Here is an 11388-nt window from a genome sequence, read left to right on the forward strand (position 1 = left end):
CCATTTTTAAAAACGGCTGTTTGAACTTTTTTGAATTTATGATGTTAACACATAAAACATCTCAGTGAAACAGGGATGGCTCGTGTCGTCTCGCTGGGCGTCTTCATAATTACAGATTTAGATAAAGTGTTGTTTACTTTGTACAGTAAGTCATTTAAAGGGACTCAGGCATGTTCAGGTAGAAAAGTCACTTTGCAGTAAATTAAGCCTTCTGTTGTTTGGGGAGGACCGTGTGTCTTAATGGGGCTGATTAATCAAGTGCTGATCTGCTCCCACACAAACACACACACACACACACACACACACACACGTGCACAGTCACTAAACAAACACATGCGTGCGTACAGCAGAAGGTGAGTTTATCATTGTTACAGTGCTCTCAGGTCGGACCCTCAAGTTAGAGCCTCGCTCCCCAAGAGTGAAGGACACAGTGACTGTGGGGGGACGGAGGAGGGGGAGGGAGAGAGTTAGTGGGATGGAGTGAAGGTCAGTAAAAGAGAGGGAGATGCCCCAGGGAGTGGAGAGACAGGGGGATAAAAAGACAGAGATAGAGAGAGGCGAATGAGTGCTGATCTCACAGTAGGAGAAGGCAGGATGGATAGAAAGTTCAATGAGAGAGAGGAAGAGGAACAGTCTGCAACTGTAGTCAGAGTTGGTAGAAAAGCTGTGGCAAGTTTAAAAGTTTAGTTGCAATTTAATGCGGTATATTTCTGCATGATAAAAGTCCAAGAATTTAAACGTAAGTAATAAGTTGAGTTGGAGACAGAAAGAAGTAAATTAAAATGGAAAAAGAGGAGCAGAGTGAGAATAGTTTGCACACTATAGCCATCATTCTGTTGTGCTGTGGGGCCGTCAAAATGCTGCATCTACTGGGAGTCATCACTGTCGAGGGTGAGTCAGTACTACCACTGCTATCACTGTGATCCAACACGCACACAGCCAGCAAAGTGTGAAGGAGGTTGTGTTTTCACAGTCTGCCTGTGAGCAAGTTATTTCAGTAATAATTAAAGAAAATATTTGTATTATTTATATGTGAATGTTGGATATGTGGGATTTAGATCACTCAGATGTAAATATTAGAAGCTGCACACAGTTTACACTCTTAACTGCGTGCACTTTAATGAATTCTTAACTATTGCCTTTAATGCCTGCTTACTGTAGAGGGCTTTTATATTTCTTTTCTCTGCTGCTTTTGATATCCTAAATCTCCTATGGCCGGCTGTCTCTTAATTTTTTTTAGTACTGATAATAATTCTGCTGCAATTCTCTGTAAACATTGCTTTTACAGCAATGTTTTATATCATCCAATATGCAAAAACCGAGCTTAACACAGCTACAACGAATTGATATCAAAGATAAAAGAGGAAAGAAAATATCAATACAAACCATTTTTTATCACTTGTGTGCTTATCACAACTTGCAGGGATGTTTTCCACAGCTTTTAATTAACAAATCTTGTATGTCAACATGTTTAGATACTTTCTGCAGTGATATTGATTTAATGTATGGAAACACAGCTATTTGTATTCTTCATATTCATTTGATAGTGTTGTATTTATTACATAATTTCACATGCTTTTTTAAATGTATCTACATAGAGCTTGGCAATATATTGATAGGATATTGATAAAAGGCTGCAATACAGTAAAGTGATGTCTTTTTTTTACCAGTCTGTCCTAGCTGTTATTATTTGCCTTAACCAACTTTGTTGTTTACTTTACTGTTGATTATTCATCAAAACTCAGAGTTCTACCCTATCATTATTGCCACAATTTCATTTTCATGGTATTTGCTCAAAATTGGCGTGATATTAAGCACTACATGCACATATGTCTTATTTTTGTACACACTGAAATGTCCTTGTCCTGCTGTGATGACGACTGTGTCGTTAACTATCTGAGAAAACTTGACTGAATGAAAACTCTATTAAATCCAAATGCTCACTGAACCTGAAAGGTCAAGTCAGTTTTATTGAAATGGCACCAAAATAATACATTTGCAGCAAAGGTCTTTAAGTTAGTATGTCAGGAACATCTACAGTCTGGGTCTTGCATCATCCAGTTTGAGTTTGAGTTTATTTTGCGATATTGATCTGCATGTTGTATATGATCCGACTTATTACGTGGGTACTTACTAAAGAAGTCACTAATTTGTCACAAAATATTGATTTTACAACAATACCCCACCTCACAGAAAAAAGACCATTAAATTCATAACTGCATACAGCAGCAGTCTACTATTCAGAAAGAACAGACTGTTGGATGCCGTGATTGATCAATCAGAATCAAGTATTCCACCAAGCTGTGTAATTAATTCTGAATAACGTGCAGCGCTCTCGCCTCAGACCTGTAATATGCTGTATTTGCTCTACATGATTATACATGCTGTGTAAATCAAAGGAGCTTAGTACTGCAGCCCTACGAATGCTATTAAAAAACACAAAGCTCATTCAAAAAACATTCAAGTGATTGGTGTAACTATACATTGTACTTTGAGACTGGACTGTCTGAGCATGAAGTGTGACAGTGACTATGCAGGTGCCATCAACTAGACGTTAACATGCACAATCGAGTTGCAGTAAAGTTTATCAGAGGAGTGCATATTCTTTAACTCTATACATGCATGCCTCATATACTGTGTGAGGTTACTGTAGTTGTGATGTTTATTCCACAGTGTGTAGTATGTAAGAGAACCAAACCAGGATCTGTATTTTGAATGCATTTATGAGAATGTGTGTGTATACACTTTTTTTGGTATGAGTCTGTGTGTGTGTTAGTGTGATTATGCAGTATACAGTGGGCTATACCTGAACACCACTGGGTGGGAATTAGATGTGAATAATCTCACCTTGAGTCATGAGTGTGAACCTCCATCCTAATGTGACACTGAGAAACACTGAACTGCCTGAGTGATGAAACGAGTGGCCTTCAGGGGGTGTGAGAGAGTGTGCGTGCATACGTGTGTGTGTGTGTGTGTGTGTGTGTGTGTGCATGGTAGAGGAAAGGAGCTATATAAAGAGAGTCTGCACAGCAACTCAGCAGAAGTTATACAAAGTCATGATGCACCCATAATGTCGAAAATTAATGGGCATGGTGTAATAAGCTCTTGCTGGATAACATAAAATATTATTGTTTTTTATGAGGCTGTAACAGTTTAAAAAGTTGCATGTTGTTTTGCAATTTAATCATATCAACATGTACAAGTAATAAATTTAAACCATTTTTGCTCTTAAATCACAGTTGCGGTTCCTCCACATTATTATTTACAGGAAAAGTCTGCTGAAATGGGAACACTGGACTGTTGACTGAGGTTTCATTCTGCAGTGAGATGAAATCTTCTTGGCCTGGCACAGTAAAAATGCCGACCTGCTGCCCATGATTCTCTGAGAGAACAGAGCTGAAGAAGTATTGGTGTAATGAAGCTTTACAAAGCACTAATGGCCTTGCCACACAGATAAAAATGTTTCTATTTCAAGAGTGTTGATGTTTCAAAATCTGGAGTGCCAAGGACAGTGTGAACACTGCACTCTGTGACACTTCATTAAAGCAGAACAGGAGACCTTAAAAATGCTTTAGCTCAGTCATTGTATCTGCAGCAGACACTATGACTGTACCAGTTCCTATTCAAACAACTGTCTGTTTAAATCCTCTTATATTACGGTAATAATCAGTTTACTGATGACCCTAATTTACATGTTAATGCAAAAAGTAAAGAGAAAATTGTGCTTGATCACTGTTCAGTACTTTGAATGGGAATTCTGTATAGGCAGCTGTGTAGATGGAAACACTAAAGTCTAAATGTCCAATACATTCATATTGTTTTATGAGTTTTAACAAACTATAATGAAGCAGGGGAAGATGATAACTTCTCATATAATCCACAATCAAGCAAACACAGCTGGACAGGTTCGGGCAGGTCAGTGACGGACCATCAGACAGACATTATTCTGAAACGGCGTTCATAAAATGCACCGTCTTATTACTTAATCACCCTTTTTTTTGTCTGGCATTTTACTGCTGCACATTATGGCCACTTCATCATATTCAGAATTTTTATGACTATTTCTATTAAATTATGCACAGTAATAATATTATACATAATTATTTCATTGTAGATGGCTTCAGGGAGTATGTAGATGCTCATACAAAGGTGTAGACAAATGTGCTGATATACTGTCATGTTGAACTTAAGGCACTATAAACCTCTCTGTGTGTGTGTGTGTGTGTGTGTGTGTATTTTTCTCAGAGTCAGTGGTTTGTCCTCTCTCCCCTCCCCTCCGGCGAGGAGAGCAATGAGTTGTTAATGACGGGGCCAGTGAGAGGAGGAACATGGAGCTGTTAGACTGACCTCTACCTCTCATTCTCTCCCCTCCTTCCCTTTTGAAAATAAGAGTCTTATTATTTCTGCCTTTCCTGGTGAAACAGATATTTCAAATATTTCAAACTTGACGTCACTGCAACGCTGTATCCCCTCTTGGTTCTTTTGTATATTACTACCCATCCTTTCTTTTGCTTTCTCATTTTTTCGTTGTATGTTGTTCATGTTGAGGAATATTTCTTTGTTTTTTTCAGATAAAGCTGATGATGACTTGGAGATGACCATGGTGTGCCATCGACCGGAGGGCCTCGACCAGCTAGAAGCTCAAACCAACTTCAGCAAACGAGAGCTCCAAGTGCTTTACAGGGGCTTCAAGAATGTAAGTGACTGTACACATTCACTTCAAGGGAATTGAAATATATTTTTATTTTTACATAGTTTTATTTTATTTGGACACTAGTCTCTCAAATGCACTGGTGATTTTGTATGTTTACATTTGACCTTTTGTATGTCCTTTGGGTGTGGTGTTTGTGTCTAAGCCATTACATGTTCTTACCACATCCTCACATATTATTTCATAGATTTGTAATAATGTGTGTGAAAAATAAAAACTAAATTAGAAAAAATAATTTCTAATGAACAAGAAAAACTGGAGATTAAGTTCAAAGAATAAATAACACTTCACCCAATAATTCTGAATTGTATTTGAATATTAATTTATTCATTTTTGAATAAAACAATATTTTTTAAGCAACTTGAATCCCTCAGTGTCGTTCTGGCTTTTGTAGTAATGCATCTTAGATCTACAACAACCCCATTATACTGTACGGGTTAAAAGTTTGGACAGACATGGAGGGATCAGACACGATGATAGATTCATTAGGTATCATGGCTCTCTCTAAACTGTCAGCTGTCAGTCAACAAGCACTGCAAAACAAAAACTGCAACTGGTGCTTCTAAAACAAAATCTAGATCTATTTTTGGGTAAATGATGCTTTGATGAACACTTAAGTTTGAAGTACAAGACATACGATTTTGTTCAATGTAATTTTTCTCTTGTGAATGATTTACTAACTAACTTGATTTCAGCAACAGGAGCTGTCCGCAGTGTCATTTTGTGTATCTCTCCAATGTAAGTTATTAGAGAATAAATTAACTTTCATCCAAAATAACCTCCTCATAGATATTCATATTGTTTCACTGTAGCAATAGATGATAGAACATTCTGTAAAGTTGTGATGTAAATATATTGCCAAATATAATCAGATTTCATTACAAGAACAAATACATTGGGTTGAGGCTTAGCTACCACTATACTTGTGTATTTTTGGTTGTCTTCATTTTTTTTTGTCTGTTTAACTGTTAATGTTAATTCTATGTGGATCTTGTTTGAAATAGCTCTTTCTTTTTCACTTTTACAAGATAAAATGAGCCAGAATTAGAATTAATAAACCACCACTTTGACTGATATTCCTTTTAGTGAACATAAAAAAACGTTGATGTATGAAAATTTTAAAACATTGAGATATCTTATCAAAGCAACCATTTTGACTGATTTTCCCCGGCCTGTACGTGCACGCACGCAAGCACGCATGCACACACACAGACACACACACACAGATGTCATCCAGGACTGGAAAGACGGTTTAATGTTTGTCTGCCAATTTACAACTAAATCAAAGATGTTTGTAAAAGCTGGACTCATTAGTGACACCTTGGACAGACAGTCAGAATTTGCAACTGCAGTCTACTTTTGGTGATTTTAGACAACAATAAAGTACACACTGATAAAATTTAAAACTATCATTAAGAAGTTCAATCAAGAACCAGTCTCTCATCAACTTTGTGTTACCCTTTAATTCTTCTTCCAACACTTTCTGCATCTCAATCAACTCTCAATCAGTCTCTATGTGACCCATCCCTCAATCAGGTTGATATCTGCAGTTCATGTCTCTTCTCCTCCTCACTCTCTTTTTCTGCCTCTCTGTTTTAGGAGTGTCCAAGTGGCGTTGTAAATGAGGAAACTTTCAAGCAAATATACTCCCAGTTCTTCCCACATGGAGGTAAAGAGAAATTAAGTGTTGAGCTGTTTGAGTCTGAACCTGCATCTGTATTGTTTCCAGCCACTGCACTGACACGTAGGGATTTATTGAAAGTGGTGGTTCATGACTGGTCAGCACAAAAATATCAGTGTGCACCAAAAAGGACGGTGTTGCTGTCAGTGTTTATGCAAGATGAAGACATTTTAACATGGCTAGCACTTTCAAACTGCACGTCCCGTGATATTCAAATATGCTTAAATGCGTAAATTGCATGTGTAATTTATGCATTTATTTGTAACAGTGGCTTGTATTTATTAGATATTAATAAAGTATGTTGTGCATTGCTATGATCTTGCTTCATGAACATATTTTTTAAAGTTATTTTATCTGTTATCTATTTCTGTAAAGTTCAGAGAAGCTGGAGGACTATAGTACTTTGGTAATTTTATAATATTGTTTAAGTTTAGCTTCTGGTTATGAAGCAGCTTTAAGGCACATCACATCCAGAAATTTGTGGAAATTGCTCTTCATCATTATATCTACAGGAAACTCAGGAAACAATTTAAATGGTTATACCTGAAAAAAAAGAAGTAATTATTAAATTAAGTGTTAAAACTGTTCTGCATCTTTTCAAGTCATGTTTGTTTTTTCAAATTAAGAAAACAGTATCAATTACAGTAACAATAACTATTGTTATTGATAAGCAGTATCACTATCAATATCAGTATCAATATAATCCTAATGATACGAATCACCACCAACAAGCGTTTTCTTCTTCTTCCTGCAGATGCCAGCACCTACGCACACTACCTGTTCAATGCATTTGACACAGCACATAGCGGCTCCATAAAGTTTGAGGTTTACTCAATTTAATGTTAAAATTATAATATTCTTGTTTATTTATTTCCAAATAAGTTCTCCTTTGTCACTATTTCACTTTGTCCTCTTCATCTCCATCAGGACTTTGTAACAGCTCTGTCCATCCTGCTGCGCGGCTCCATCACTGAGAAGCTGCAGTGGACCTTCAACCTTTACGATATCAACAGAGACGGATACATCAACAAAGAGGTGTGTGTTTGTGAATGTGTGTATGCCTAAACCTCATTATTTTCCAGTAGCTTTTTTACATATGATATGAAACATCAGCGTGTTGAGGTCGTCGTGTGAAGGCCACGACGACCAACACTGCATAAATGCCTACGACTTGTGCTGTTTTCGGCTGTTCCAATTAATCAAGTCAGGAAAAAACTACTCTTGAGTTCCAAAAATTGTAGAACATTAAAGGGGAAAGTAAAAAAGAGACTTAAAATGACACCAAAATTTGATCAAGAACCCCCTTATTATGTCTGAAGGAGCAGCGTCAACTAAAGTAAAGTGTTGCGTTAAACATGTCCTGAGATGTTATTGCAATTACAATGTGTTGTGACAACTAACCTTTTGTTTTGACACATTGCTCTATTTCCCGTTTGCCCAGTATATGCAGCACTTTATTTATTTGTATCACTTCCTGCCCTCAATCTAAATCTCTCATGTCATAATAGCCACGCAATTGCAAACAAGCTTTTGTCGTTATGTGCACGCTGTGTTTGTATTTTTATGTTAGTTTCGTACTTCGTGTCATATTTTTTGTGCCTATTTCGTAGGAGATGACCGACATCGTCAGAGCGATATACGACATGATGGGGAAGTACACCTACCCCGTTTTGAAAAATGACGCACCCAAACAGCATGTGGATGCCTTCTTTCAGGTAACAGCACCTTAGTCCTTTATTGAAGGAAAAAAAAACACAACAACTATTGATGATTGACCAAACAAGGATGCATCAGTCAAACGCTTGCTTTAGATTTTGGGAAAGCAGGAACAGCAAGGGAAAGACACAGGCATTTAGCATGAGCAGTGACATCCATCATGGCATAAGAGCAAATTAATGAAATGTACAGTACAAAAAAATTAAAGAAAACAATGTCGTGGTGCTGGACTCATTGACTAGTAGATGATAATCTGTAATAATGAGAAGTGCTGTGGTGTTTCTGCAGTAGAGCGCTGAGTAAGAAAGCAGTTATCAAGTTGACATGATGACAGTGATCTTACAGAGTAGGTGACATTTTTTTAGTAGGGCCTTGATTTATTTACGCAAACATTTGTGTTTTTGATCGATGTCTTACAAATTTTTGACAAATGAATTGACAGTGTGTGTTTTGCTCAACAGAAAATGGACAAAAACAGAGACGGTGTGGTCACTTTGGATGAATTCATCCTCTCCTGTCAAGAGGTACTCTTTTTTTTTTTTTCTTGAAGTTTACTTTTCTCTCTGGCGTAATCCTGAGGATCCATTCAACATTTTGACATATCACAGAAGAAAAGCATGTGTAAATATAAAAATTAAAGATGGCTGAATTCAATTTATAGAACAGAGACGCTGTAAATGTTATTAGTAACACCTGTGCTTTTTCTACTGTGACAAAATGTCTCCTGTGAAAAAGAAAAAGACCTACATACTTTTTCTTTCTGCTTTTATTTAGCACTACTGCTGCCCTTAAATGTGCAACAAATGTATTGTTGCATGGAGTATGAATATAATTGGGACATACTACTTAGTCATAACATTTCACCTTGTACGTTGACCCTCTTGATTATGTATCGGTCACAGTCACGAGTGCAAAATTTATGTAAATTCATGCTGTAGATTCCAGGGGGATGCAGGGGACACGCCATTTTCAATATTTAGAAGGCGTGCATTTTTCTCCCCGGCCTCCTACACCATAAACTGACACAGAAAGGCACAAAGTGGTGCACAGAAATTCACCAGAATGCCTGAAATTAAGTGTCTGATGCACAACATACTATACACACAAATTAAAAAAACTATGTAATACTTACTTACACATGAATGCACTTTTATCCATCATTGCAGCCTCTGTTATCTGTCTTAACTGATGTGATGCATCTTCTGAGGTGCAAAGCATTGTGGGTCAGAAAAGCATGCTGGCCTGTGTACTGCAAAATGTGGCTGGATGCAGGAGAATGCCCTGGTATTTTTGGCATACTGCATTTGACATACATGTATTGAAGCATACTACGTCTTTTTTGGGCATACTAAAATATGTTAGTGTGGGTATTGGAGCACACCGCTATTGTGCCTTTTTATAACAAAAGTCACACTGTTTTACTCACTGTTTTCAAAGTGCCTTGTTTCCTCAGATTATTTTGTCTTCCTGTGCTGCAGGTCTCACTACACTGGCTATTAATTATGGTCTTTGCAACCTTTTACATGGATGTGTTTGTTTGTCTGCAGAGAGATCACTGACCAGCGTTTTATAGGCTTTGACTGCCCCCTAGTGGCCAGTAAACTGAATTAAATGGTGATTGTTGGATGACTTTCTCCTCGCAGTCAGCTTTTTAATTTTCCATCTTTCCTTTTTTACAGGATGAAAACATCATGAGGTCTCTACAGCTCTTTGAAAATGTCATCTAGACAAGAAAGAACAGGGAGACGGTGCAAAAGACCGAAAGCACAAAGAGGAGAAGAAAGAACACGGGAGAAGAGATCAACATGCAAGAGAAATGGATGGCTTGTGACTGAAACAAAACATGGGTCTTGTCGCTTTGTGTGGGACGGCTGCCACAAAACCTCATGGAAGCTGTCTTGTTGTAACAAATTCATGGCGACAAACCATCCCCTATTTTGGAAAATGGACTTAAAACCTCTCGTTTAACCATTTACCTCGTCTCCATCTCTTTCGTTTGTTGCTGTCGTCGCCTTGGACAGTGTGTGTTTCATGGCATTGTGTAAATACTGATTCACTCACGATGCTTTTCTGAAATGTGTTAATTGCACAACATTACAAAGCAGGACCGGAAATCCTAAAAGCAGCTCAGCAGTGAGATAAAAAAATAGCTGTTTTCATCATGAATTTCTCTGTCAACACAACAAACGTGAGCAATATCGTAAAGCATGCAAGACAGAGGCCCATACGGCATATTTAACATATATGTGCCGTGAAGAACTCGGTGGCAATATACTCAGCTACATGTGCATACATTTGGGAAGGCCTGGGCTTAGCATCTCACAGAGCCGCCTCATGTTTTCAGACTGTAAAGGTTTGCAGAGCTGAATTCGGTGACAGTTTGCAACAGTCCTCTTTACACCTACTGTGTGTGTTCAAGTGGTGTCAGTCAGTGTTTTAGTGTCGTAACGACTCGACTGTAGATATTTAACTGTTGTGGCCTCTTCTGTGGAATCATCCGTGTCTTGTCTGTGTGTTTCTGATTCTGACTGTCTGTCTGTCTTTCTGTCAAATTGGATCTAATTATTCTACCTGACGCTTATTGTTAAATAAAGAGTTGCACACAGATGCAGAGTGACACAGGGGATGTGCATGTGTTTCTGTGTGTGTGTGTGTGTGTGTGTGTGTGTGTGTGTGTGTGTGTGTGTGTGTGTGTGTGTGTGTGTGTGTGGTGTCCTGATGTAAAGTTTGCCAGAATATTAGTGTCATTTTTCTTGCATGTCCAAGCATTAATCTTGCGGACACTAATCAGTCCAGCTGAACAGAGAGGAGAGTGTCGTCGTCAGTTCTGTCTGTTAAAAAAAAGTCGACTCAGAGCGACCAACCTTTCACTGTGAAGGAGAGGCGGGAGAGGAGAGCTAGAAGAAGTGGAGAGAAAATTAAGGAAGGCAAGAGAGACCCTTTCACTGATTCTGAAGGAATGGAAGCCATGTTTCGAACAAGAGCCATCGTGTTGAGGGCAAGACAAAGGCAGGACAAAAAAAGAATAAATACAGATGAATAAATGCTTTACTGTCACACCCACTCACTGTGCTACCAATAGCGTAATAAAAAAAAGCAGAAATGTGTTGCAGCTCATCTCAAACGTACCCAAACATACTTCCAGATCGACTGACAGACAGGAAGACAAACAGACTGTCAGAATGAAATAACGTGTGTATTGAGATATTGTATAAAATCATTATATTTATCAATAAACTTTTCAAGAAACAAAATTAAATCACGTCTGCTATTTCTTTTT

At 37.9% G+C, this 11388-nt stretch overlaps 1 protein-coding gene across 4 annotated transcripts in view; it reads left to right on the forward strand.

Annotated features, from left to right (window-relative positions):
* kcnip1a (Kv channel interacting protein 1 a) overlaps positions 1-11367 on the forward strand; it is a 50329-nt gene extending 38962 nt beyond the window's left edge. For all 4 annotated transcript variants that reach the window (XM_042493029.2, XM_088081067.1, XM_042493030.2 and 1 more), the window contains 7 exons: positions 4572-4696; positions 6311-6380; positions 7147-7217; positions 7320-7427; positions 8003-8107; positions 8570-8632; positions 9788-11367. In XM_042493029.2, the coding sequence (XP_042348963.1) occupies positions 4572-4696; positions 6311-6380; positions 7147-7217; positions 7320-7427; positions 8003-8107; positions 8570-8632; positions 9788-9835 (590 nt within the window). In that variant the 3' untranslated portion in view covers positions 9836-11367. The remainder of the gene's footprint in view (positions 1-4571; positions 4697-6310; positions 6381-7146; positions 7218-7319; positions 7428-8002; positions 8108-8569; positions 8633-9787) is intronic.
* The last annotated feature ends 21 nt before the right edge of the window (positions 11368-11388 follow it).

Source organism: Plectropomus leopardus, chromosome 8, assembly GCF_026936395.1.
Source record: "Plectropomus leopardus strain MGB_pleo_1.0 chromosome 8, ASM2693639v1, whole genome shotgun sequence".
In the NCBI taxonomy this organism is placed as follows: domain Eukaryota; kingdom Metazoa; phylum Chordata; class Actinopteri; order Perciformes; family Serranidae; genus Plectropomus; species Plectropomus leopardus.